This window comes from Lonchura striata, chromosome 24 (assembly GCF_046129695.1).
Source record: "Lonchura striata isolate bLonStr1 chromosome 24, bLonStr1.mat, whole genome shotgun sequence".
NCBI classification, from domain to species: domain Eukaryota; kingdom Metazoa; phylum Chordata; class Aves; order Passeriformes; family Estrildidae; genus Lonchura; species Lonchura striata.
The window spans coordinates 7,613,886-7,640,109 of record NC_134626.1 but is presented as its reverse complement, the minus strand read 5'-3'; the positions used below and the strand labels follow the sequence as shown (position 1 = coordinate 7,640,109).

Below are 26,224 nucleotides of genomic sequence, written 5' to 3'. Positions count from 1 at the left end.
TTGTGGGTGGCACTGTGGGGTCAAACCAGTGTAGAGGGACACCACAGGCCCCCTCCCCCCCTGACCCAAATAATGTGGGATCTGTAAATAAAGAAGCTTTCAGGGTGGGTCCACACCTGCCCTCTCAATATGAACACCAAGCAAGTAAACACAGTCCTCACCTCAAGTCAACGAGGGCAAGAATAGAAATTACTAAAGACAGAGGCTATCATGGATAGAAATCTTCCTCATTAGCACTAATTCCCTAATTGCCATCTCCCCAAAACCATACAAGCACTGGGAGCAAACCACACAGCCCATGTTTGCATCAAAAAAGATGAAAACCAGACAAATCCATGCATTTTTTATTATTTTGGCTGCAAAAACCTTCAAGGCTGTCGAGGCCGCGGCAGTGAGAGAGTGGGGCTGGTGCTGTCTGCCTGTGAAGCTGCTATTTTAAGGTTGTATTTGCTTCACTCAAACTGCAGAAAATCTGGGAAGCTGCTAGGAAATGGCTTCCCGTTTCCCTGCAACACCCCACTCTGTTTTTCTTCCCCAAGTAGACTAAAAGTGGGGGCACATGGTGTTATTTTACCCCTTTCTCCACCTCATTTTTCAATCCCAAGGCAAACAGAGCATCCCCAAGCCCAGGGGTCTCCCTGCTTTACATCCAGATGGTAAGAAAAAAAAAAAAAAAAAAGAAGGTGGAACTCAGGGTTTGAGCCAAAGGCACTGAATCCTGGAGCAGCCTCAGACTCCACTGCAGGGCTGAAACCTTGCAAAACCTCCCCAAAAATTCCCCCCGAGCTGTGCCATGGGGAAACAACATTCAATTTCTCCTGGAGAACAGCTGTCTTAGGGGGTTGGCCAGAGATAAAAGCAACAGGTTAAAAGCCAGCTCAGCCCAAAAGGAGAGGAGCAGCAAGGAGGTCTGACTGGCTTGGAAATAACAGGAGCAAAAGGGAGGTCTGGAAGAAAAAATGCCAGCAAACCTGCAGGATCTGCAAATCCTGGCACACACCCTTGTGCAACGTACTGCTTTGGGGGGAAAACCCCACCTTTTTGTCATTCCAGTGTCAGAAGCCATCATCTGACCCTCCCAAAATCAACCCCCCAGCCGGGTGGGAAATCAGGGAATTTCCTCTCACGCCGGTGGGTGTCGGCACCGGGGGTCTGGCGGCTGCATGGGGATGGGGGCTTGATTCCCCCCGGCTTCCAATCCCTGCCGGGGCACGCAGCGAGCGCGCACGGAGCCGGCGGGGGCCGCTCACCGGCGGGGGTCTCTCACCGGCGGGGGCCGATCAGCGTCGGTGACCGCTCACCGGCGGAGGTTTCTCACCGGCGGGGGCCGATCAGCGTTGGTGACCGCTCACCGGCGGGGGCCGTTCACCGGCGGAGGTTTCTCACCGGCGGGGGCCGCTCACCGGCGGGGTCCGTTCAGCTTTGGGGGCCGTTCACCGGCGGGGGCCGTTCACCGGCGGGGGCCGTTCACCGGCGGGGGCCGTTCAGACCAGCGGGGTCCGTTCACCGGCGGGGGCCGATCAGCGTTGGTGACCGCTCACCGGCGGGGGCCGTTCACCGGCGGGGGTCTCTCACCGGCGGGGGCCGCTCACCGGCGGGGGCTGTTCAGCTTTGGGGGCCGTTCAGCTTTGGGGGCCGTTCAGCTTTGGGGTCCGTTCAGCTTTGGGGGCCGTTCAGCTTTGGGGGCCGTTCACCGGCGGGGGCCGATCAGCGTTGGTGACCGCTCACCGGCGGGGGTCTCTCACCGGCGGGGGCCGCTCACCGGCGGCTCCCCGCGTGCTCGAGGAGGTGGAGCAGCCCACGGAGAGCCGCGTCCCCGCAGCCGCCGCCGCCGCTCCCGCAGCATCAGGCGCAGGCGGCACCCGGAACGCGGCGGCTCCACGGCTCCGCATCCTCCGTGGGCAGCCGGATCGGGAACGGGGCCGCGTCCCGCCGCCGGGGTAGGGGACGACACCCCCTGCGCGGGGGGTGCGGGGACACCCCCCAAACCGGCTTCGGGGCTTGGGGGGGTGGTCCCGCTGCTTGCGAGCGAGGCCGGCACTGGCGGAGCGGAGCGGAGCGGAGATGCTGCCCTGGCGCCGGAGCAAGTTCGTGCTGGTGGAAAATGAACGTAAGTGCAAAGGCAAGAGCCTGGGGCCGGGGCTGAGCTACGCGGCGCTGCTGGCCGGCTTCCTCCGCTCCTGCCCGGACCTGCTGCCCCAGTGCCCGCTGGAGCGCCTGGGCAGCGTCTTCCGCGGGAAGCGCCAGAAAGTGGAGCTGAACAAGGAGGACCCGACGTACACGGTGAGGTACCTGGGCAACGCCGTCACCCTGCACGCCAAGGGCGAGGGCTGCACCGAGGAGGCGGTGGGCAAGATCTGGGCCAAGAGCGAGGCGGGCGCCGGCGGGGCCAAGATGACGCTGACGCTGGGCCCCCACGGCATCCGCATGACGCCCTGCGAGAAGGGGGCCCGCCGGCCGGGCCACGCGTACCTGCTGCACCGCATCACCTACTGCGCCGCCGACCGCCGGCACCCCAAGGTGTTCGCCTGGGTGTACCGGCACCAGGTGAAGAACAAGGCGGTGGTGCTGCGCTGCCACGCCGTGCTGGTCTCCAAGGCCGACAAGGCGCGCGCCATGGCCCTGCTGCTCTACCAGACCTCGGCCTCCGCCTTCAACGAGTTCAAGCGCCTCAAGAGACAGAGCGATTTCCGCCACGTGCAGCAGCAGCTCCTGGGCGACGCCATCGTGCCCTTGGTGCCCCTCCGCAGGCTGCTCAACGCCAAGTGTCCCTACCGCCCGCCGGCCGAGCGCGCCCGCTGCGCCCCTCGGCTCAGCTCCATCCTGGAGGAGGAGGAGGAGGAGGCCTTCGGCGCCGGCACGGCCCTGGGGGACGCCGAGCGAGCGGCCGTGCTGCGGCTGGCCAGCGACATGAGGGGCTGCAGCCTGCGCGGGCCCCGCGCCGCCGTGTGCTGAGCCCGCGGCACCGGGCCCCGCGCCGCCCGCCCTGCGCCCCGGCCGCGGCTGGGCCCTCCTGGGGCACCGCTCCGGACAAGACAGCAGCTCCGCTCGCGGCGAGACCCACGGCGGGGGTGGGCTTGCACCCCGGGGAGCCCCCCGGCCCCGCACATGAACCTGCTCTCGTGCCTCCTCCGCAGCGGCCATAATAAAAAAGTGAATGTGTGTTTTCTGCGGTGTGACGGCGCCTGTGTCTTGCCCGGAGCCTGGCGGACGGCGGAGTTAAGCTTGGCTCTGAGGCAGTTTGGGGGGTTTATATTGCATTCACCCCCCGAAAGGCCAGCCAAGGAGGGGGGCTGCGGGGCCACAGTGCTTTCCTGCCGCACCGAGGGCGGGGAGAGCTGCTCTGCGTAGCCATGGCAACTTGATTTTTTAAATCTAGAGCCGGGGGGGCGGCTGTGCCGCCCACGTCGGGGAGCAGTGATGGGGTTTTGGCCCCTCGGACCCCACTGGAGAGCAGAACTTGCCTGCACCACCCCGCCACTCCAAATCAGCACCAAGGGCCTGAAGATCAATAATTTACAAAACATTTCTATTTTTTTCTTCCCATTTTGCTGCTTTCCCAGAATAAGCGATGGTAAGGAAATGGTGGGGGGTGGGAGTTGGGGTAGGGGGGGTTTGTGTCCCCACCAGCAGGGATCTGCCACCCTGCCATGGCCCTTTGTGGGGCGTGGGAAAAGGACTCTGCAAAGTGGGGCTGGGGGCTGCGTCCTGAGGCTGAGTACTCGCACTGGGGGGGCGGGACGTGGTGCTGCTGCCCCCCAGCCCAGTGAGGGGTTGTAACCCCTTCCCCGAGGGGCTATAGGGCTGGGATTTGGGGAGATATCCCCCCCCAGGCCAGTGAGGGGTTGTAACCCCTTCCCCAAGGGGCTATAGGGCTGGGATTTGGGGAGATATACCCCCCAGGCCAGGGAGGGGTTGCAACCCCTTCCCCAAGGGGCTATAGGGCTGGGATTTGGGGAGATATCCCCCCCAGGCCAGGGAGGGGTTGCAACCCCTTCCCCAAGGGGCTATAGGGCTGGGATTTGGGGAGATATCCCCCCCAGGCCAGGGAGGGGTTGCAACCCCTTCCCCAAGGGGCTATAGGGCTGGGATTTGGGGAGATATCCCCTCCTAGCCACGAGGGGACAGGCTTTGGTCTGACCACTGCCCCCACAAACTTATCAGAAGGGTGAGATTCGGGCTGCCCCCACCCTCTAGTAGGGGGGTACGGGGGATGCTCTCCGCCCACACCGGTGGCATTAGGATTTGGGGCCAGCTGCCAAGATCCTAAGGGATGGCTGCGATTTGGGGATGCTGGTAAGGCTGGAGTTTGATCCCCCCACAAGACCCCAGGGTGGGGGTGGGGTTAAAGGGGTGGGGAGGCTGCGACCTGTCCCGTAAACTCCCAGGGGTGGGATTCACTCCCCAGAGCCCCGCGGGGCCGGGATCCGGCCCCACTCCGTGCGGGGCGGCCGCAGTCCGGCTCTGCCCCCCGGCCTGGCGGACCGCCCGTCTCCATGGCGGCGCCGCGGCTGCCGGAGCGCCGCTCTGACGTCATCGCCGCGCGCCGGGCGGTTGCCGTGGTAACGGCGCGAGGCGGCCATGGAGGGCAGCGGGCGGCCCTCGGCCGCGCAGGCCGTGCTGCTGACCGCCAGCACCGCCCTCACCGCCCTGCTCTACTCCATCTACCGCCAGAAGGCCCGCGTGGCCAGCGGGCTCGAGGTGGGTGTGAGGGGTGCGACGGGGGAATGCGTTTGCCCGGGCGCCGAGCCGCGGCCTGGTCGCGCCGGCTGAGCCGCGGCCTGTGTTTGTTCCCCGCAGGGCGCCAGGAAGGTGCGGCTGGACGGGGACCTGCGCGCCCTGCTGCTGGAGGCGCCCGGACGCTGCGTGCCCTATGCGGTCATAGAAGGTAGGGTCGTCTACAAACACCGGAGGCTTATGTCCAAAAAGGAGACGGAGGAGTCCTGTGACTTTATTCAAATCAAGGGAGAGGTCATGGGCATTTCCCATGGGGTCTCTCAGGTTACTAGAGGATGCAGCCTCCTTTTTATTGTCATTTCTCTCTCTCTTTCTGTATTGGCTGAGGCATTTGAAAGGTACAGACTTCCTGAAATGCCTGATACCTAAGTCCCCCTTCTAATGTATAACCTCATCCCACTTTCCTTTTCCTTGGGTCAGTCCGTAGAATTCCTGTGGCATTTATGGTTCTTCCTATTCTTTCTTTTATCTCTCAGTATCTAGTTTTATCTACCAGCAGACCCACAGTTTGTTTGTAAAGACAAATCCCACATTTCTTTCAAACAGGACCCAAAGCAGTGTCCCAAATGGAGGAGGGGGGGCACATCCTGCCCCACAGCTGCTCCTCACTGGGGGATTTCATCCCCAGCTCCTCCTCCTGTGCCCATCAGGTCATCTCCCCCCTGCCAAGCAGCCACAGACTCCTGACAGCAGAAAATGTGGGCTCTCAGCCCTTTTGTCTCCATCTTAGAATTCTAGAATGAAAGAAGCCTTAAAAGTTGAAAGAGACCTTAAAGCTCATCCAGTGCCACCCCCTGCCAAGGGCAGCCACACTTTCCACTGTCCCAGGCTGCTCCAAGCCCCGTCCAACCTGACCTTGGGCACTGCCAGGGATCCAGGAGCAGCCACAGCTGCTCTGGGCACCTGTACCAGGGCCTGCCCAGCCTCACAGGAAGGAAAGGATTTCTTCCTAGCAGCCCATTGAAGCCATTCCCCATGGTCCTGTCACTCCCAGCCCTCGTCCAGGGTTTGTTCAGTCAGCCCTCACCTGGCCTTGGGCTCCGTTGCAGGTGTGGTGCGGTCGGTGAAGGACACCCTGAGCAGTCAGTTTGTGGAGAACTGCAAGGGCGTGGTTCAGAGGCTGACACTGCAGGAGCACAAGATGGTGTGGAACAGAACCACCCACCTCTGGTATGTGCCTGTGGTGCCCTTGGGGGGTCTGTCACCCTGAAACGGCCTCAGACATGGCCAGAGTGACCAAGTGCCTCAAAGCTGGGTCTCAAAGTAGCCCCCACAGTGACAGCTGCCATAATGGGGGTTTGGCTGATTTTAGAGCTGGATTTGGCTGATTTTAGAGGGGCTGGAGGAGAAGAGCACATCGAGTAACCCACCACGAGCTGAACACTGATCAGCCCCACCTTGTTACCCCACCAGAGGATGGTGTTTCCAAAAAATACCCACTTGCAGAACAGAAATTAATTGGATTTGGGCAATCCATACACCCAGAGGTCATAGAGCTGCTGAAGCAGAGCCCAGTGATGCAGTTTGATAAGCATTTGGCAACACCAAACTGGGATGTGTGACACGTGGTGCTTCTCCTCACAGGATGGTTTTTGGCAGCTGGGAATGCCACAGGCAGGTGAGGAAGAAGTAGGTGGGGATGGGGAAAGCCCCCACTACTTGTGGAGCACTGAGATGGGGGTGGAATGGCCTCGTGCACACCTGGACAGTGCCATGAGGGGAAAGGTGTTCTCCAGAGGCCCCCATCAAAGAAGCTCCACTCAGGCATGTCCCATCTGGCAGTCCCCAGACCCAGCAGGTGATCCCAGGCAGTGTTTCCCACCAGGGGCAGTCATTCACTTCCCCCCTGCTCCCTCCCCAGGAACGACTACGAGAAGATCATCCACCAGAGAACCAACACCACCCCCTTTGACCTGGTCCCTGCCGAGGACGGCGCCGGCGTCACCGTCCGGGTGATGAAGCCTCTGGAGGCTGCCGAGCTCAGCCTGGAGACGGTGTACGAGAAATTCCACCCGTCTGTCCAGTCCTTCACCGACGTCATCGGCCACTACATCAGCGGGGAGCGCCCCAAGGGCATCCAGGAGACCGAGCAGATGCTGAAGGTGGGCACGGCCCTGACCGGCGTGGGAGAGCTGGTCCTGGACAACGCCACCATCAAGCTGCAGCCCCCAAAGCAGGGCATGCCCTACTACCTGAGCTCCCTGGATTTCGAGTCCTTGCTGCAGAAGCAAGAGTCCGGCGCGCGCTTTTGGAAGATCCTGACGGTGGTGTCGGGCTTTGCCACGTGCGCCGTGCTGTTCTTCCTGCTGCGGAAGCAGTACCGGCAGCACCGGGAGCGGCAGCGCCTCCGGCAGATGCAGGAGGAGTTCCGGCTGGCCCAGGAGCGCCTGACGAACACCGAGGGGGGGGAGGTGCTCAAGAACGCCTGCGTGGTCTGCTTGAGCAGCACCAAATCCTGCGTTTTCCTGGAGTGTGGCCACGTCTGCTCCTGCCACGAGTGCTACCAGGCTCTTCCCAATCCCAAAAAGTGCCCAATCTGCAGGCAGGGCATCACCAGGGTGGTTCCCTTGTACAACAGTTAACTTTTTGTGGTTCCCCGGGGGGAGACTTTGGATTTAAAGCTGCCACTGGCAAAGCGGTTTTGTCGCCTCACTGCTTGGGTGGTGGGTTTTGGGGAAGGGGAGGGAGCTTGAGGGAGTGGGTGCTTCACCAGGGGGGCAGAGCTGAGTCTGAAAAGGTGACTCTGCAGCTGATCAGGGCTCACGCTATAATCTGGGGGTGATTTTGAGAGATGATTCCTTGCAAAGGGTGAGGTGCCTGGGGCAAGATGCAGCTTGAAGCTCTTCCGTTAAGGTTTGGACTTGCAAGGTTTGTGTCATGCTTACAGAGACTGCAGCCCCTTACCCAGCTGATAAAAACATGGGGAAAACTGAAATAAAATGTATTAAGGGTTCTGGGAGGCTGCAGAATTCCCGTGAGGCTTCCAGAGGGCTGCGAGGCCTAACGGAGCAGGAGGGGCTGTCGGAGAGCTCGTACCAGGGGTGTGAACACAGGTAATTCTGTGAGCCCCCCAAAATGGCTTTGTCGCACCAGGATGTGAGGATGGGGATGTGAGAATGCTGTGGCTGATGGCTGGGCTTGGCTTGGCTTGGCTTGGGATAGCAAATGGAGTGTGAAGTAATAAAACAGGATGAAAAGTGTGTCTGTGTTGGATTATTTCCATGAGAGTGGTGAGGTTTGTCCTCCCTGAGGTGGACATGGTGAGCCTGGATCGTCCTGAGCCATGATGGAGGTTGGCTGAGGGGGAGGAACCTGTCCCCCCTGCACTGGACATGACAGTCACTGCTGTCCCCTCATGACACAGGTGGTGCCAAACCCCCAAACTGACACAAAAAAGGAAAATTCCCTGACGTTCCTATTTTGCCATAAATCCCATATGCACCCAAGAGGGTTAATGGACCCAAAGTGCTGCTGCAATTAACATTTCCTTCAGAGGACAATTAGATAAACATTCCTGGGGAATGAGGGAGCCTCAAGTAAGAGCAGCTGAAAACCCCAGGGCTGAGGCAGCCCCTGGGCACCGCTGCTCCAGGCAGAACCATCCAAATCCCCCGGGCACATTTAAAAAGAAACATTCCCATCGACTGGCATTGAAAAACCCCTGAATTTACAGTGAAAATGATGGGTTGTTTCCTCATTAAACATTAACCAGAGCAGCCGGGCAGTGTCCGAAGGCCATCGTGGCTGTGAGTCCCAAATCCACGGCGTGGTTTTGAGGAGCAGCAGGTCCCTGGTTATTCCAGTGCCGGGAAAGGGCCGCGTCCCACCAGCTGTAGATGGCGGTGGCTGCCTGCAGGGCGAGGCAGCCGCAAACCCATCCCAGAGGGAACAGCTGAAACACGGCTCAAAAAGCCACACCGCAGCCCCAAAACCCAGCAGACAGACTGAAACGACAGAATCCCATCTGTTGGAAAGGTGTCCCCCCTCTTCGGGGGAACCACCACCCCAAAAAGCCTCACCCCCTCACTGGGGGCAGCGGGGCGGTCAGACCCCTCAGACCAGTGCAGGACACAGCCTCTAGCCTCGGTGTTCTGGCCAGGAATGGAGCATCAGGCAAAGCCTAAAAATACACCTTGGAGGGGCTGTGCTTCCCCGTTACCCCTCGCCTCCTGTTTCCAGGCTTTCCCTGTGAAACCTCGGGCGTAGCCGCAACCTTATGTAAGGAGCTGTCAGCTCGGGGGCGGGCGGGAGTGCAGGGGAGAGGGGCTCGTGCAGCTCTGGGGGCTGAGGATCGCAGCAAACGAGGGCTCTGGAGATGGGAGCAGCCCCAGGACACTGCACCCCAGCCCTGGTACCACCAGGCACCCCGTCCTTCCTTTCTGCCTGGCCCCAAAATGAGCCAGGCTCCCGATTCCAGGGAAATCCGGTAACTCAGCCTTGCAGGTTCTTTGCTGCCGTTGCTGTCCTCCTGCTCTGCTTTGTTGGAGATGCACCACAGATGCCTGAACACCCAGCATAGCTGTGGTCTGTCTCAAAATGTTATCCCCAACCTTCCCATCACTCACTTTGCCAGGCAGTAACCCCAGTGGCCCACGCTGCTGCTGCGGTGACTGCACAGAAAACCCCATGGGAAGCTCCCAGTGACTCAGAAGTCCTCCTGCAGTGCCCCGAAGGCTCCTGCAGGGACGGCTCCTGGGGCCCACAGCCAAGCACACCCAGTTCCCCCACGCTGCAGCCCCCACAGAGCGCCAGAGCCCCCCATGGCTCATTTCTGCTGGGTGTGCAGGGCAGTGGGGCTGTGCCCAGGCTTCCTGGGAGCTGGCACTGGGCTCCCCGGGGCTGTGGAGGGCTTAGTTCCAGGCTTTCCAGGAGTGGCCTACTCCGAGCTCCCTAAATGTGTCTGCGGGGTAGTCTAGGCTCCCCAGATGCGGCTGTGGGGCAGCTCTGGGCTCCCCAAAAGTGCTGTGGGGCCGCCTAAGGTCTCCGAGGGCCCTTGCAGGGCAGCTCCGGACTCCCCAGGGATGCTGAGGGGCAGGCTGGGGAATCCTGAGGATGAAGCGGGGCAGCTCCGGGCCCCGCAGGGTGTCTGCTAGGCAGCTCTGGGATCTCCGGGGGTGCTGTGGGACAGCCCGGGGATGCTCCGGGACAGCTCCGTGCTCCGCGGGGAGGCGACGGGGCAGGCCCGGGCTCCTTGAGGATGCTCCGCGCTCCCCGGGCACGCTGCGGGGCAGGCGGCGGGGCAGTCCCGGGGATCCCCGGGGTGCGGGCTCAGCCCGCGGGGCGGCGCCGCCGCCGGTGCCGGGGGCCGAGCTGGTCCCGCCCCGCCCCGCCCGGTCCCGCCTCCCGCTCCTCTATCGCCGCCGCCGCCGGAGCCGCCGCCGCAGCCGCGGAGCCGCGAGCAGCGCCGGCCGCGCCGGGATGTGACGGGGCGGCCGCCCCGCGCCCGCTGCGCCGCTGCCCCGGGCCCGCGGGCCCCGCGCCCCGGGAGGCTGTCGGGGGGCGGCGGCGGCGGCGGGTCCCCCCCCGCCGCCCCCATGTCGGAGGGGCCGCCCTACGGCGAGGGGCAGCTGGCGGGGGACGCGGCCGTGGGGCAGCTGCCCTTCCCCGTTCGCCTCCGCGGCGGCGACGGGCTCCTGGCCGGCGGGCAGGGCAAGCGGCCGCCCAAGCTGGGGCAGATCGGCCGCAGCAAGAGAGGTGGGTGCCGGAGGGACCGGGGCGCACCGGGGGCTGCCCGGGATGCGGGACACGGCCCCGGGGATGCGGCGGGTATCCCGCGGGGTGTTGGGCATCGCGTATCGCGGACCTTCCCCGGGGACGCGGGACACCGGGAGCCATCCTCAGGGACGGGGCATGATGACCGGGCTCCCTGAGGATGTCGGGCGTCGCGTCCCGAGGACCTTCCCCAGGGATGCGGGGCACTGGGGCCGTCCCCAGGGACAGGGTATGGTGCGCCGGGCTCCCTGAGGGATGTTGGGCGTCGTGTTCCGTGGATCTTCCTCACGGATGGGGCATCAAGCTCCTTTCGGGGATGCAGGGCACCGGGAAGGTCCCCGGGGACGTGGCACGATGCACCAGACTCCCTGCAGGATGTCGGCATCACGTCCCAAGGACTGTCAACGGGTGTGGGGTAGCCGGGACATTCCCTGGGGACAGGACATTGCGCCCTGGGTACTTCACCGGGTACAGGGCAGCAGGGACCTTCCTTAGGGACAGGGGACATTCCCTGGGGACCACCTGCAGGGCACAGAGGTGAGGGGACCTTCCTTGGGGACACGTCCTTTGCCAAGCGTCCCCAGGGACAGGGCAGCAGCCTCGGGGCGATCCTGGGAACGCTCCCTGGGGACGGGGCACGGCGCACCGGGCACCCTGCGGCGTGTCGGGCACCGTGTCGCTTTGCCAGCAGCCACCCCGGGGATGTGGGACCCCTCCAACCCCCCCCCAGGGTGACCTTGGGCGGGGGGAGCACGGCGGCAGCAAAAAATTCATCGCGCTTCTGTTTCTTTCTGCTTTCTAGTGGTTATTGAAGATGACAGAATTGATGATGTGCTGCAAAACCTCTCCGAAAAGGCCCCTCCCGGTGTTTAAAGCCTCCCTGGGGACGCTGGGCTGAGGCCCGGGGTGGGGTCGGTTTACCATGGCACAGGTGATCGGCAGAAAATAACCCCGAGACCGCAGCGAGCGCCGAGCGCCGTCCGCGCCCCGCGGCTCCGCGGCTCGTCCTGCCCTGCCCGGCGGAGACGCGCGGAGGGGAGGGCGGCGAGCGAGCCCGAGCCCAGCCACCGATTCAAAAATGATAGAAAATAAAACATCTCTATGTAATCGGGAAAATAGTCACCTGCTTCAAACCCCCGCAGCCCGAGGGACGGACGGAGGAGTCACGCCGCGGCTCCGAGCTCCTCGGGATGCGTTTCTCGGGCTGCTGAACCTTGTGCCGCGCTAGATCGGGGGGTAAGAGGAAAGGGGGCAGCGGGAGATGGGGGAGTGGGGGGGAACAGCCCCTGGAGTCTCCCTCCGGCCAGGGTTGTTCCCAGCGGGCACCTTGTTTACATGATTTAATCTTGCAAAAATGAATCCGTGCACTTGGATGTACCACGCTATCCCCTTCTGTATGAGTTTCTTTCTTTCTTTCTTTTTTTTTTTTATGTTGATGTCTTTGGATGTTGGGAAATTATATAAAATAGATATATATATATATATTTAATTTTAGTCACGTTTTAAGGTTCTTGAGGGGGAAAACCAAAACTTTTATAAAGGAAAGGCAAGAAGGAAGAATTGCTGGTTTATTTTTTAAAGCTTGTACTTCTTGGTTGCTGTGAGCAAAGGGACAGATTTTATATGTACAGGGGGTGGGGGGACGCTCAGCTTTTCTAACTACCATGCAGTCTGTAGTGTGGGTGATCTTGTTTTTTTTTTTTTTCCTTATATTGTGGCAGTTTCCTCTCTTTAATAGACTGTATTAAAACATACATAAAAAAGAAATTATTTAATGTAATCACAAGAGTGCCAAACACTTGGAGATGCTGGAGGGCAGCGATTCCCTCCCCGAGACGAGCAGCACTCGGAGCTTTCTGCTCTTTCCAGGGCTCGGTCGATCTCTCGTGGGGTTTTCTCTGACTTCTCTTTTCTAATCTTTCTTTTTAACTATTTTGCATGACGTGCATAAAATCAAAAGGGGAAAAAAAAAAAAAAGCGGGGGAGGGGGGACAAAAAGCGCCTCTGGCGCCCGGGCTTGGTTCTTGTTTCTGTTTGCGATTGACTGACAGACCTCAAGGCAGGTTTTTCTTTCCTCCTTTTCTTAAATATTGTGTATGTTGCACTTTTATCCACTACACAGGGCTATTTCTGCAATGTCCGAATAAAAAGGAAAATGAAACAAAACGGAAAAAAAAATTATAAATGCGGATCTGCCGTGTTTTCCCATGGGCTGCCAGGGCCAAGCAGCATGAGCATCCCTCCCTGTTCCCCCAAATAATCCCAAAATAACTAAGGAAAACCTCCCCACTCTCTAGCACAGGCCCCTGTTCACACTGAATAACTAATTGTGATTCGTATTTATTTGTGGGATTTTTTGTTTGATGGGGAAATGCTTCAGGGGCACAAATTTAATGGAAAAATTCAACATTAGGTCCTGAGTGTGGCTGTTGGGAATAGGGAATTAAAAGTGGCTTCCCCTTCTCTGATGGGGAAAGCTGTGGAAAATGGGCATTTTCCTTCCAGTATTGCCTCCCTTCTCCCCAAAACCCAAATCCTGGTGTTAAAAAAGGCCATTTTCCCTTCTGCCCACGCCAGCGAGGGCACGAGCCAACCTTTGTGCCCGGGGAACAAGGACGCAATCACGGATGGGAAACAGGTCCAGGGGTGGGATTTTATTGCAAAGAAAATCATATATTGCAATAAAAGCAGGATGCTGCAGAGCTGGGATTTGTACAGCATGACCTGGGGGGCAGATGGATTAATTTGGGGTGGCACAGGGAGCTGGGGTGTGAAGGCTGCACAATGTTCCCATCCCCACCACCTTTGCTATTTATTGCTCCATTTTTAACCCACACAGTCTCTCCCACATCCAGGATATGATGAAGAGCTTTGTTAAATTGCTCCCTTGAAAAATCCTGAATTATTTTCAAATTTTCCCCGGCAAGTTCAGCTCCGAGGTCGTGGCTGTGTGGGTTGGACACATTGCACACAGTTTTGGATTTCCTGTGCTGGGGAACCTTCTGCGCCTCCAAACCATGAGATGGCCCCCAGAAGGGAGTTTTTTTCTCCCAAACGAATAGGGTTTGCCCCAGTCAGCATCTGGGGGTGAGCCCAGGGCTCTGGGAGAGCAGAAATAGCCAGAGAGGAGCCAAGCATCCCACATGTGCCAAGGACACGGCGCCTGGGAGCTCGTTAGACACAAAACCATGGGCTGGGTGCAGCGCTGGGGTAATTAAGTCACCAAAAACCTCCTTTTTTTTTGTAAAAACCTCATCTATGGGTCTGCCAAACCGAATTTCCCACTTTGTTCTATACATCAAAGACCTCTGAGCACTTAAACCACGCCGAAACCCAGACCCATCTATGGGTGATCCAAGGATGGGGCACAGGCACATCCCCAGGATCCTCCCAAAAACACCTGGATGCCCGGGAGAGGCCGGTGATGATCCAGAGAAAGCCTGAGACCGGAGGGGGAAGGGAGGCTGAAAGAAGAGGAGGTTCTGCTAAATTATGAACCGCTCTTTTATATGCATCTTTCATGCAGGGCCCATCAATAATGGAGCAGGAGAGCCCGGCGGGATCGCGTGCGGGAGGATGCGGGATGGAGGGGCGGGGAGAGAGGGATTCACCCGGAATGGGGGGGAAGATGCGCCCAAGAGACCGAGCCGGGCATCCCGCACGGCCAGGAGATGGTATTCTGAAGGAGGATTTAAGGATTAAGCTGGCCCCGGGGCAGGAGTTTATTGCATACATTATTTAACAGATGGCCCAACGCAGGCGGCCGCTGCCTACGGTCTCCCCGGTGACCTTGGCTGGGAGATGCCGGAGCCGGGAAGGGAGCCTGGTGCCATCACCACGCTCCGGTTACAGGGATCAGAGGGGAAAAAAAAACCCAACCAAACCCCAGAAGCCAGCACCCAGCAGCTCCAGAGCCAAATCCCCATGGAAACTGCAAAAATCCCCACCCAACCCTGCCCATATGGGCTGCTTGTTTTGGCAGGGGTGGGGAGAAATAGGAGGAAAAAAATAAAATGTATAGAAAAGAGCCATTTGCAGGTTTATTTACCGGAGGAAACTTGGCACCTTTGGAAGAGCAGGGTGCCGGAGGGACGAGTGAGGTGCAAAGGTCCCCTGGACACCCAGAGCACTTGTGAAATCCCACTCCCATGCCCAAACAAGGCTCTAATCCCATTTTCCCAGGGATTTTGCTGTTGGGGAAAGGTGCTAACACAGCTGCTCCTGCAGCAAAGCCAACCCTGACCTCTTGCACTCAGAACCAGGGCGTATCTTCATTCACCTCTAAAGCTGCTGGTGTTCCACAGGCTTTGAGGCATCAGCCCCTGACACGAATCCTGGGGGGCTCAGAGCAATGTTCAACGACTCTGGGGCTGCATCAGTTCTCCACCACTCATTTCCACATCACCTAGGCAGTAACTCAGAAAAAGAAACCAAAATTGAGGGCAGTGTGTTGCAGCCAGGGCAGAGCGGAGCGGGGGGAGTGGGTGAGTCCCCCGAAGCTCTTCCCAAAAGGACGCCCATGAAGCAACTGCCCAAAATAAATAGTCTCTCTTTTTTCTTTTTTTTTTCCTTTCCCCTCCTCCATCAAAACTAGGGCATGTTAAACTAGGCCAACACTCCTAAAGTAATTTATTTATCATAGGGGGGAGAGAGGAGGGACAGCATGGGCTGCAGAAGGGGATGCTCCATCCTGCCCCCAAATGCTGTGGGTTTGGGGAATAAAATGGGTCAGTTCTTCCCTCTTCCCTTGTTGAAAAGTCACAATTACTCAGAAGGAAGCAGCTTTAGTGACCTTTGGTGGAGAAGACACAAACCCAGTCATTTTAACAGAATCAAACCCTTTTTGATCCGTTGGCTCAACTGTTTTCACCGCTGGGGTTCATGTTTTGTACTGTGGCATTAGACAGAAAATATGCTTTAGAAAAATGAAAAATCAAAAAAAGATGTGAAAGAAATTTTACTTTCCTTAAAAACGTGGGATGTTTTCCCCTGCTTTTTAACACAGGAATGAGAAAAACCCAATGGCTGCCCAAAATCTCTCCATCCATCCCTGCCAAGGAATGGGGATTTGGGATGCAACACCATCCTGCTGGATGCTCCCCCATCAGTCACGGCCCTGGAGCTTTTTTGGGAGCTTTATCTTTGTCTCTCCTTTGTCTCTACCCATGGGAAGAGTGGCTTCTGGTGGGATGGACCCCCAGTGCCTCTTGTCTGGGGGGGCTGCGGGTCCCCCTTTCCTGGGATCTTTGTCCCACAGCCACTAGAGGCCACTGGGGCTCTGTGCTCCCGGCAGATTTCTTCAGGCAGGACATTGGGACTCACATTGGCACCCAGAAGTCTAAAATGGGCAAGTCCCCAGAGGCAGCAAAGCTGGGGAAAGGCAGGGCAGGGAGGAGCTGGCCCTGAGCTCTCTTGGTGTCTCCAGGGGCATCCCCACAGGGAACAGGGACACTTTTCCCAAATCTGGCCAAGCCACTGAGCTGCCCAGACTTGTGCTGAGCGCTGGCAGGAGTTTTGTGTGTCCTACCCCAAGCTGAACGTCTCCAGAGGACAAGGAAATGCTGTCCCACACGCAGCATCCTTCCTGGGCTCACCAGGAATTTTACGGAGAGGTCAAGGAGACACTCCCGTGGTGTGGCATTCCTTACCTTGGGAACATTGTGCAGGAAAATCCCTGGATCCCTGCTGCTGCTGCCTCGGGGAGCCTGGGAGTGGAGCTGCCTGCCTCCCCAGGCTCCTCATTTTCATTTTGCCTGGAGTTAAAATTTTCTAGGATATTCTAAACAGCCGTTCCCACTTAGGAGAGAAACATCAGACATCTTCATTTACACACTGCTCCAGGTGTCAAACTGTTGCATGACAATAACAAGTGGGAGACACCTCACCCAAAAAATAAGCGAATTTCCAGCTGGAGCCAAATGCAGCAGCAGATGCTCAGATAAAACCCAAACCTGAGAACAGTACCAGGCTCTGCAACCTGACCAAAGCCTTCTCAGAGGAACAGTCAGGGTTTGGGAAGGGGATTGGATTTTCTGGGAGGTTGGGATGCCTTTGTTGCCTCACATTTGGGTATTTTCAGACCCTCAGTGAGCAGGTGAGAATGGCCACTGCCTGCTCAGGGCTGCCTCAGTTCCCAGCCTCACGGGATTTGGGAGAAGATTCCCTGCCACAGATTTTTCCAAGACAATTCCTCCCCTGAGTTTCAGCGGGATGTGCCTGTGATAGCAACTGCCCTGTTAAACTCGTGTTGGTAACGCAACACCAGGAACCTGAAGGAACATGAAGAAAACCAGAGGAATTTGGGCTCCCCTCCATGCTACACCACCTCAATTATTAATATATATAGTATTACATTATATAATGCTATATAATATTATGTAATAGATATGGTATTATATAATACATACAATGGTGTATATATATAATTTTTGCAGAGATGTATGTGACACCCCACAAGCCCTTTCCTTTACAGATATCCCACCTTGCTCACCCTTTCCCAAGGGCAAAGGGGAGCAAAGAGGGAACATCTCAGAGTCCCTGGAGCTCTGTGTTCACAACCCAAAGCATCAGCCCCTTCTCAGGGTGGGGGAATAAGGGAAAATAAAGGAAAATAACCAAACCACAAAAATAAATCCCCAAACAGGCCATGTGACACAAGACTCCGAAATACCCGGCGGTGAGTCACGGGTGTGGAGATGGGGCTGATCCAGCTCTGACTCAGCCCGGGCAGCCGGTGCAGCCTGTTTGTGTCCCCCCCACAACTCCTGTTTCCCATTTTTGCTCTAAACCTGCTCAAATAGAAATAAATACTCCGTGACTAAGAGACACGTGGTGGGGCTCAGCCTGCAGCAGCCCCTTCAAGCCCCTCTAACTCCTGGTGGTTCCACAAGGGTTGGACACACCAGTATCCAGCAAAAGTCAGGCCTGGGGACCATTGGAGTATTTAAAGTGTTTTTTAAAATATGCATTTTTGGAAGAGGAAGCACACACACACACACACACACACACACAGGAGGTTCTTGCTGATGCCACATCAAGGAAGCACTTGGGATTTTCCAACTAGCTCTAATTAATTAGTATTTTCTCAGCTTAGCATCATTTTAAACATGAAGCACCAATTCCCATCGGTCACAGACAAGGGAAGCCTGCCCAGGGTGAGGTGAAGCCTCCCTGTGACACCACATTGGAGGGCAGAGGCTGCTGGTGGAGCTGGGATGAGGCTCAGTTCCCACCTGGGTGCAATCCAGTCCCAGCCCTTTCTAAGCCACAGCATCCTACAACATCCCCAGAGGGGTGGCAGACCACGAGAGACGCCTGGTTTTGGATGAGGTGCCTTAGGAAAGCTGCTCTTGGGTTATTCCCACTGGATCTGGACATGCACAGGGGTGGAACAGCCCTCTATCATTTACAGCTGGGTTTAACCTCCCGGGATTCTCCAAGTGGGGCTGGTCCCAGCCTGATCCCAGGTTAGAGCACCATCCCTGCACTGCAGGGTAAGGCAAGGCAAGAGGCAGCATCAGGATGAGACCCTGGCAGCATCCTCAGCATCCATAACCAGTTTCCATAGCAACAGGTTCGGCCCCAGATCCGCAGCAGGTGCTGGGAAGCAGGAATGAGGAGGGAGCTCGGGGGGACCCCACGAGCAGCAAAAAATAGGGTTTGGTACAGAAAATCACTTTGCAACCTCAGCAGCGAGGGGAGGCTGAGGCTGAGCTCCAGGACAGCCCTTTCAGGGACACTGGAGAGCTGCCCCCATGCCACCACCCCCGCTGGGCACGGATCCCCGTCAACCCATTGCAGGGGTACCAGCATTCCCAGTTTAATTCCCAGCTGGGAAGCCAGGAGCTCTGCTGCAGCCTTCCCTGGCTCTAGGCAGGAGCAAACATCCAGGAGACCCCAGAGCATCCATCCTACAGTCCTGAAGGGCGGGCAGACGCAGCCCTGGGGATGGCCGGAGGGAGAGCCTGGGTAGGGATGCTCCGGGCTGCGGATGCCGCGGCGCGCTCGCCCCCACCCCGCGGCACCGTTACACAAGGCTCCCGGCGCTTGCATAAGCGGCAGCGGCGTGTGCAGCCCCGAGGGGAGAGCGAAAGCGAGCAGGAGCCAGGGCCCCGGGGCCACGCCTCGGGATGGGATCCACGCCCGGAGCCCCGGGGGTCTGGAGCAGGGCGATCCTGTCGCCAGCCCTAAAGGAGGTGCCGCAGCTCCCCGCGGCAGTCTGACCCCATCCCTCACCGTCCTTGCGGACAGACTGAAACCAGCAGCTCAACCTTAACAGCCCTAAAAAGGCAGCCAGGAGCCCCAACGCCGGCGAGCACACCAACCCTGTGGCATCCCAAACTTGCCTGCTGCTACTGCCGGGCCTGGAAATGGGGTTAGTCCCGGGGGAAAAGCATTTTTTAAAGCCTTTTAAGCAGGCAGGTGCTGGGGAGCATCTGCAGGGCTTGGGCTCCCAGGGAACCTCTGTGGGACAGGACACCCACGAGTGAGCACCAGCCCTGGGCTCCCAGTCCTGCTCTCGGGAGGAACAAGCACTGCCTTCAAACCAGCACCTCCTCAGCACCCAGGGGTGCCTCTGGCCAACCCTCTGGTAGTTTGGCACAGGACAGCTCACGGTAAAACACGTGGTTCATGACCTAAACCACGTTGTTCATGCCTAAAACACATTGTTCATGCCCTAAAACACGTTCATGACTAAAACATGTTGTTCATGCCCTAAACCACGTTGTTCATGCCTAAACCATGTTGTTTCTGCCAACCACGGTGCTTTGGATCTGGCTCAACTCCATGGCTGTCAAGGAGAATGTGGCCAGAGAGGATTTTAAGAACCTGCAATGCCAACCAAGTAATCTTTCCCAAGGAATTTGTACCCTTGACAGGCTTCCTTTCCAGGATTCCTCGGAGCTGTGCCTGATGCACTGGTGCTGATGTTTTGACTTCAGTTCTTTCCTACCCCACAACCCACATGCTCTCACTACCCATGCCTAGTGCAAAGAAAGGATTAAAAACCACAACAAAAAGCTAAGAAATCCTCTAATTTAATGAGCAGAGAAGCCTGCAGACCTCTAGCTTGGCTTTTAAAGTATGGCAATATCATATCTGTGTCTTGAGGAGATTTAATTATTTTAACAATTAAAGGGGAGCCCCCCAAGAGGCCGCACATGGAGGGCACAGGCACCTGCAGGACTCATGTGCATCCCAGCCTAGCACAAACTTCCCATGCCAAAGGTAACTTTACAGGTGGCACAGAAAGAAAACCAGAAAAGGTCATTGCACAAGAGGGGGCTGATTCCCCTGATTTAAACACAGCCCCACAAACCCACATTGCAAAGCCACAGGCACACCCAGAGCTGAAGCAAACACTCACCAGTGACCCTTGGGCAATGATGCTGCTTCCTTGCAGGCAAGGGGAAAATTTTCCATCCTCTTTCTTTACATAGGGAATGACTCTATGGGGACAGCAGGCACCCCAAAGGCACAGCACTGGCACAACCAGCTCACTGGCAGGGTCAGACCCTCCAGCTATGCACCCAGCCCTCCTCTGAGACACCCCCAAACCTCAGCCTCGGGTCCTATCTTGCCTTCAAGATAACAAATCCCAAAATCTCAGTGCAGCTGCCCTGGGAGGGGAAACGACACCAAAGGACACAAAGCCCAGCTGCTCAGGGAGCACCAAGGTGAGCATCCAACTGTCTGATTGCCGCTGGGAAGCGTTGCTGGGGTGTCAGCAGTGGCACCCCCGCAGCCCCCCGGCGTCCCCGCTGTGCTGGGCTGAAGCCGAGCTGCGGGAGGCAGCGAGGGCGATGTGTGACATCGGGGGGCGGCCAGCAGCTATTTCTGCTCCGTGGCAGCACCCACTGACAGCAGCGCCCTGGGAGCACTGCAGAGCTCCAGGCATCTTTTATCCCGAGTGGAATTCACCTGGAGGTAACTGTACAACCCCCAGCATTGTCAGGTGTGGAGCTCGCTGGGTCTAGGGGCAAAGCTGGGGGGCTTGGGGTCGAAGGGAGCTGCTAGCACCCGTGACACCCCCATTTAGGGTCCCGAGATTCCCCCTTATCTGATGGGCAGAAGCTTCTACAAATCCCTTCTCCTTCCTTCTGCTCAGGGTCACTCTTTTTTTTCCCCTTAATTTCTTGGGACTTGGAGCGAGACCCAGGCAAACACAACTGATTGTGTAACGTTTTGCTCAGAAAGCTTCTTAAACAGTCACATATTTCTATTGGATTTCCCTTGCCCTTCACTGCTGATTACTGGAGTATTTATATATAAATAGAAGCTGTCTTCCCCATAATCTGCTTGTTTCTCCTAATTAACTCAGGGCTGCTCTCCTTGGGTTGCTCAGCCCTTGGGTTTTGGGGGTGCCATCACCCAGTGGCACTCAGTGAACCCAAATCTGTCAAGTTTCTGCTGAAATTGCTTTTTTAGCTGGTTTTGAAGAAGCAAAACCCTCCTTTCCAAACTTCATGTGCTCGGTATCTGCCCCATCCTCCCAACCCCCAGCTGAGGGAAGCGCTCAAATGTGATTTCTCCATCTTCCTCCCTCCTCACACAACTTTCCCTTAATTCAAGGAACGTCTCGATTTGATAATTATTTTAATCATTATTACTCATCTTTCCCCTTTCTTCCCCCCCCCACCCCCCCCATCAAAACTTCGTCCTGGGTCTGTCAATCACTTTAATAGCTGTTTACAACCTATCATCAAGTCTTGCATAACATCCACATGACTTCACTCAGATGCCTCCGACACCCAAAAGCTGCCCCTGGGCTCTATTTCAGGAGTGATGGAGCCCACGGCACCAACTGGCTGCATCCCCCGCCGGCATGCCCGGGGTCCTGGGATGGGGAAAATCAAAGCCAAAGACATGCCCGAAGCAAAACTATTTTGTAGCTAACGCGAGACAGCCCCACGCTGCTCCCCCGTTGGGGTTTTGGGGTGAAGGTTGGTTTGGTGGGCTCAGACCCCCTTCCCAGCATGGAGAGGAGAGGAGCGAAGGGCACCGGGAGCAGCCCCGGGATGGCACCGGGAGCAGCCCCGGGATGGCAGCGGGAGCAGCCCCGGGATGGCACCGGGAGCAGCCCTGGGATGGCACCGGGAGCAGCCCCGGAATGTGGCACCGGGATGGCCCCGGGATGGCACCGGGATGGCCCCGGGATGGCACCGGGAGCAGCCCCGGGATGGCACCGGGATGGCCCCGGGATGTGGCACCGGGATGGCCCCGGGATGGCACCGGGAGCAGCCCCGGGATGGCACCGGGAGCAGCCCCGGGATGTGGCACCGGGAGCAGCCCCGGGATGTGGCACCGGGATGGCCCCGGGATGTGGCACCGGGATGGCCCCGGGATGTGGCACCGGGAGCAGCCCCGGGATGGCACCGGGATGGCCCCGGGATGTGGCACCGGGAGCAGCCCCGGGATGGCCCCGGGATGGCACCGGGAGCGGCCCCGGGATGGCACCGGGATGGCCCCGGGATGGCACCGGGAGCAGCCCCGGGATGTCGCACCGGGAGCAGCCCCGGGATGGCACCGGGATGGCACCGGGATGGCACCGGGAGCAGCCCCGGGATGGCACCGGGAGCAGCCCCGGGATGGTACCGGGAGCAGCCCCGGGATGGCAGCGGGAGCAGCCCCGGGATGGCCCCGGGATGGCACCGGGATGGCCCCGGGATGGCACCGGGATGGCACCGGGAGCAGCCCCGGGATGGCCCCGGGATGGCCCCGGGATGGCACCGGGATGGCACCGGGAGCAGCCCCGGGATGGCACCGGGATGGCCCCGGGATGGCACCGGGATGGCACCGGGAGCAGCCCCGGGATGGCACCGGGATGGCACCGGGATGGCACCGGGAGCAGTCCCGGGATGGCACCGGGATGGCCCCGGGATGTGGCACCGGGATGGCCCCGGGATGGCACCGGGATGGCACCGGGATGTGGCACCGGGATGGCCCCGGGATGGCCCCGGGATGGCCCCGGGATGGCACCGGGCGCCCCGCGGGGCTGCGGCTGCAGCGCGGCCTCTGCCCCCTCTCTCCTCACACTGGGACACACGCGCACCAAAGGTGGCAAATTCTCTCTAAAATGCGGTTTTCTAGCGAAGTTCTCCGCCCCGCGGCATCGCCCGTCGGCGGCGGGTTGGCGGAGGGACGGGGCAGAGGCGCAATCTGCGCTGGAATCTGTGCCAGCCCTTTTCCTTCGGCAGGCGACGGCTGGCTCTGGGGCGGGGGGACACGACGGCTCTTTTTTAAGCTCTCCCGTCCTCCCCCTCTCCCTCGGATTTCATAACCCTTCCAAGCACGAAAAGGCTCCTCCGGTTCCCGGCTAATGAGCCCCTGCGGCAGGAGGGAAGTTGGGCAGAATCTCCCCAGCGCAGGCGGGACGGGGCAGGGGGACACACGGAGGGGTCTCGCCGTAACCCCAATTTGGCCGCTTCTCTCCCCAAAACGCCCCTTGGCACGAGGCTGCCCGGGATGGGACGTCTCTTTCTCCCCGTGCAGGCGCTGCATGCAAATATTTATTTGCACAGCGTCAAGGGGGTTAGTTATTAAGCCACAGCTGACAACTGTAGTCAAACTAATTTCTCTTAATAAGGCACTTGCGGTCACCCCGGCAACAGCACCCCGGAGCGTCCTCCTTTAAGGAAAATATTTACTGGCGTGAAAATCCGCTTGGATGCAAAGAGGGTGCTCTGAGGGGGCCTCTGGAGATGCTGGGGCTGGAGACACCAACTCCCTTCTTGGGAGATCTCCATCCCCGGAGATGGTGTCCAGAGGGAGGAAATTGGGCTAGAAGTGTCCATTTTTTGTGATATATGTATAGATAAAGAGGTCACTAAAAGCAGGAGGGCATCTGAGGGGCTCCTTGCCTGCCAAGGGGAAAATAAAGGACGGCAGAGCTCGTATGTCCTGCTTTGGATTGGAAAACACAATGGCTGCTTTATCAAGTCCTGTAATTACAATACTTATTAAGGAAGGTGTGGGATTTCTGCTTCCTTGCGCTGACCAAGGTAACAGGTTAAACTATGCAGAGAAAGACAGCAGATTTTGCCAGCTCCATCTCTTCCTCAGAGAATAATTAAACCAAATTTCCCTTGTTTTTTTTTTTAAATCCTAGATGCATCAGTTTACCAAATGTTCAATCCAGAGTTTGCAAAACACAACTCCCCAAAACTGGAAGGAAGCTCCTTATCCCCTCTGAAACCCAGACCTAAACTCACACACTAAATCATCACGGGGTTTTTGGGGGGGTGTTTTACTGAACAGCTACATAGTGCTCCAACCAGCTGGGCTCGCCCCAGGGAAACCCACCAAGAACCCACCCCGAAACAAAGAACTCACACTGGGAAGTAGAGTAGGCTGTGATTTACTGGGACAACAACACTTCTGCAACAACAGAGAACACGACTGTGCCGAGGCACCCGACCGGTGAATCTGCAGCACCTGCAGCACCACTGAGCATTGCCACACTGGGGACCTCAGAGAGGTGACATCAAAGCAGACACTGGAGGGGTGCTCGAAGTTCTGGGGAACCCAGAGAGCTGACACTGAGAGCAAAGACCAGAGGGAAGCTCCTGGAGACATAAGAGAGGTGAAGCCAGAGGGATAATCCTGGGGACCCTGGAGACACCACACCGAGAGCAGAGACCAGAGGGATGCTCTGGGGGAGCACGGTCCTGGGGACCTTGGAGAGGTGACACCAGAGAGAGATCAGAGGGGTGCTCATGGTCCCAAGCACTGCTTTCCCTCCTGTGTCACCCTGGACACACAGACACGAGACAGAAGCCTGCTGGGCCAGGCAAGGCTGCTACATGCCAAGGGAGGGAGCAAAGGGCAGCGGGCTCCGGACGGGCTCCACGGGCACTGCAGCCACTCTCCAGACTGTGTGGCATGCAATTCCCCCTGTAGGCACTTCAATCCCGGGACCCTGGCTCTGCCTCTGAAGCTCCAAAGGCACACATTGGCTGCAAGGGATCTCACAAACTCCTGCTGGGATTGCAGAGGGCCTGAGGGAGCCCAGCACTGTGTGGGTGTGATGGGGTTTGGTCCCAGCCTCCAACTGGCCCGGATTGTTTGTGTGGCTGGGCTCCATTCTCCTGGCTGTGACAGAGGGGCTGCTCTCACATGCTCATTCCCAGCTCAGATTCCCTTTTATCCAGGAGACGAGCATGTTGTCAGACCTTTGCTTTCTCTGAAAGCCATCTGAGATGGCAGGAGCCAGGCAGAAGCCTCAGGAAAGCAGGGATTCGGGGCTGAGGGGCTGCAGCAGGGGCTTGGTAGTGATTCAGAGCTGGAAGAGGCATCTAAGCAAGGACAAGGAAAGTGGAGTGGGCCAGAAGATCTGCTCTGGAGACTGGGCTTGGACCAGAGGATCAGAGGGAACTGCTGTAGGTGGAAGTGCTGATCTAGCTGAAAATAAAAAGCATCTACTGCAGGCAGTGGTAGGTTCCCTTCTAGGGCAAACTCCTGACTGCTGAGTGCAGGATTTTGCCCAGGCTGCTCTGGTTGCAGGGTTTGCTCTAATAAACACATACATCCCTGCAGCAGAGGAGTTGGAGGCATTTCCTTAAGGATAAATCCCCGTTCCTGTGCCCTCACTGATCTGCCCAAGCCTCCCTCCTGCTCCTCTTACACACTGCCTGGGTTGTAGCACAGCAGGTTGAACTCCAGGTTCTCATCCCAGTGACGGAGCAGCACAAAGAGCTGCTGGGCTGCAGCTCTCACCGTGGCCAGGCTGCATCCCTCGGGGAAGTCCTGCCCGCTCAGCCACAGGCTGGCTTTGGCAGCCACCAGCTCCCACTCGATGAAGTAGGAAGCTGAGCTGTGCTCCAGCCAGGCCAGGGCCACAGCCGTGGCCCACAGCATTCCCTCGGGCTCCGTGTGCTGCTGCAGCTCCACGTCAAAGAGCAGAGCCTGGAGCTCGGAGCCGGCGGTGCCCCAGCCCCGGCCGCCGTCGGCGGGGGAGGAGAAGCTGCGGATGGTGATGGCCGGGGGGCACAGCTCCTTCTCGGCTCTCAGGGCTCGGGAGATGCTCTCGGCCGCGCTGCCCGACAGGTGCCGAAGGCGGCCGGTGTCCTCCGGCGCTGCTGCCCGAGCCAGGGCTCCAGCGCTCGGGCCCTTCTGCCCGCTGGGGAGCAGCAGCTGCTGGCTGCGGCTCGGGGTTCTGCGCTCCGAGGCGGGGCTGCTCCTCTGGGCGCTGTAGGAGCCGGAGGGGCTGAGGGACACGCGGTGGCAGGCGAAGGGTGATGTCCACTTCAGCTTCTCCATGGGGATGTTGACGGCGTTACAGAAGGCTGAATTCAGAAGGAAGGCACCGCAGGCCAGCTGCAGGGACACCTGCAAGGGGTGGTGGGCACAAAGGGAAGCTCTGGCACACCAGCCACTTGTGAATAGCTCAGCAAAATGGTGTGTATGGATGAAACAGCTCTCCATCTCTGAGCAGGTCACTGGACATGGTTGTCAGAGACAGCAGGAGGAAGATTTGGGGGATCTCCCTCTGCTCCCCTGCAGTGACCACACAACCCCAACAAGACCCAGGGAGGAGCTGCTCACCAGGGGAAGGTAGTCCATGCTCTCACTGTCACCCTCAGAGCCAGCTTTGTTCCCTCTGCTTGGAGATTTACTCATGAAGCCTTTGGCAGCTCGAACCAGCAGCATGGTTTTATTGAGGGTCAGCCTGTGAAAGGATGAAAAGGTGTCAGTGACCTCTGTGCTCATCCTGACACCCACCCTCCCCTCCAAAACCACCCCTGCTTCCCAGACACTGGCACCACACTCAGTCCTA

General features: G+C 58.3%; 4 protein-coding genes across 7 annotated transcripts in view; 3 read left to right on the top strand and 1 right to left on the bottom strand.

Moving 5' to 3' along the window:
• Window positions 1–1,842: 1,842 nt before the first annotated feature.
• On the top strand, window positions 1,843–3,162 carry FAM43B (family with sequence similarity 43 member B). The gene has a single exon (XM_021533766.2). The coding sequence runs from the start codon at window positions 2,065–2,067 to the stop codon at window positions 2,953–2,955; it is 891 nt and encodes a 296-aa protein (XP_021389441.1). The 5' UTR covers window positions 1,843–2,064; the 3' UTR covers window positions 2,956–3,162.
• A 65-nt stretch (window positions 3,163–3,227) lies between these two features.
• MUL1 (mitochondrial E3 ubiquitin protein ligase 1) lies at window positions 3,228–7,937 on the top strand. Of its 4 annotated transcripts, none has more exons than XM_021533765.2 (4): window positions 3,474–3,574; window positions 4,801–4,888; window positions 5,787–5,907; window positions 6,599–7,937. In XM_021533765.2, exons 1-4 carry the CDS (start codon window positions 3,572–3,574, stop codon window positions 7,317–7,319), a joined length of 933 nt encoding a protein of 310 aa, XP_021389440.1. In that variant the 5' UTR covers window positions 3,474–3,571; the 3' UTR covers window positions 7,320–7,937. The 4 variants fall into 4 exon arrangements, with proteins under 4 accessions (XP_021389438.1, XP_021389440.1, XP_021389439.1 ...); XM_021533764.2 differs by lacking the exon at window positions 3,474–3,574 and adding an exon at window positions 4,231–4,296; XM_021533762.2 differs by lacking the exon at window positions 3,474–3,574 and adding an exon at window positions 4,551–4,701.
• A 2,303-nt stretch (window positions 7,938–10,240) lies between these two features.
• CAMK2N1 (calcium/calmodulin dependent protein kinase II inhibitor 1) lies at window positions 10,241–12,615 on the top strand. The gene is made up of 2 exons (XM_021533767.2): window positions 10,241–10,431; window positions 11,252–12,615. Exons 1-2 carry the CDS (start codon window positions 10,272–10,274, stop codon window positions 11,320–11,322), a joined length of 231 nt encoding a protein of 76 aa, XP_021389442.1. The 5' UTR covers window positions 10,241–10,271; the 3' UTR covers window positions 11,323–12,615.
• A 12,394-nt stretch (window positions 12,616–25,009) lies between these two features.
• The window catches only part of VWA5B1 (von Willebrand factor A domain containing 5B1), a 28,507-nt gene continuing 27,292 nt past the window's right edge, over window positions 25,010–26,224 (bottom strand). The window contains exons 22-23 of the mRNA XM_031506650.2: window positions 25,993–26,116; window positions 25,010–25,776 (exon numbers count right to left, since the gene is read on the bottom strand). Coding sequence (XP_031362510.2) covers window positions 25,069–25,776; window positions 25,993–26,116 — 832 coding nt within the window. The 3' untranslated portion in view covers window positions 25,010–25,068. The remainder of the gene's footprint in view (window positions 25,777–25,992; window positions 26,117–26,224) is intronic.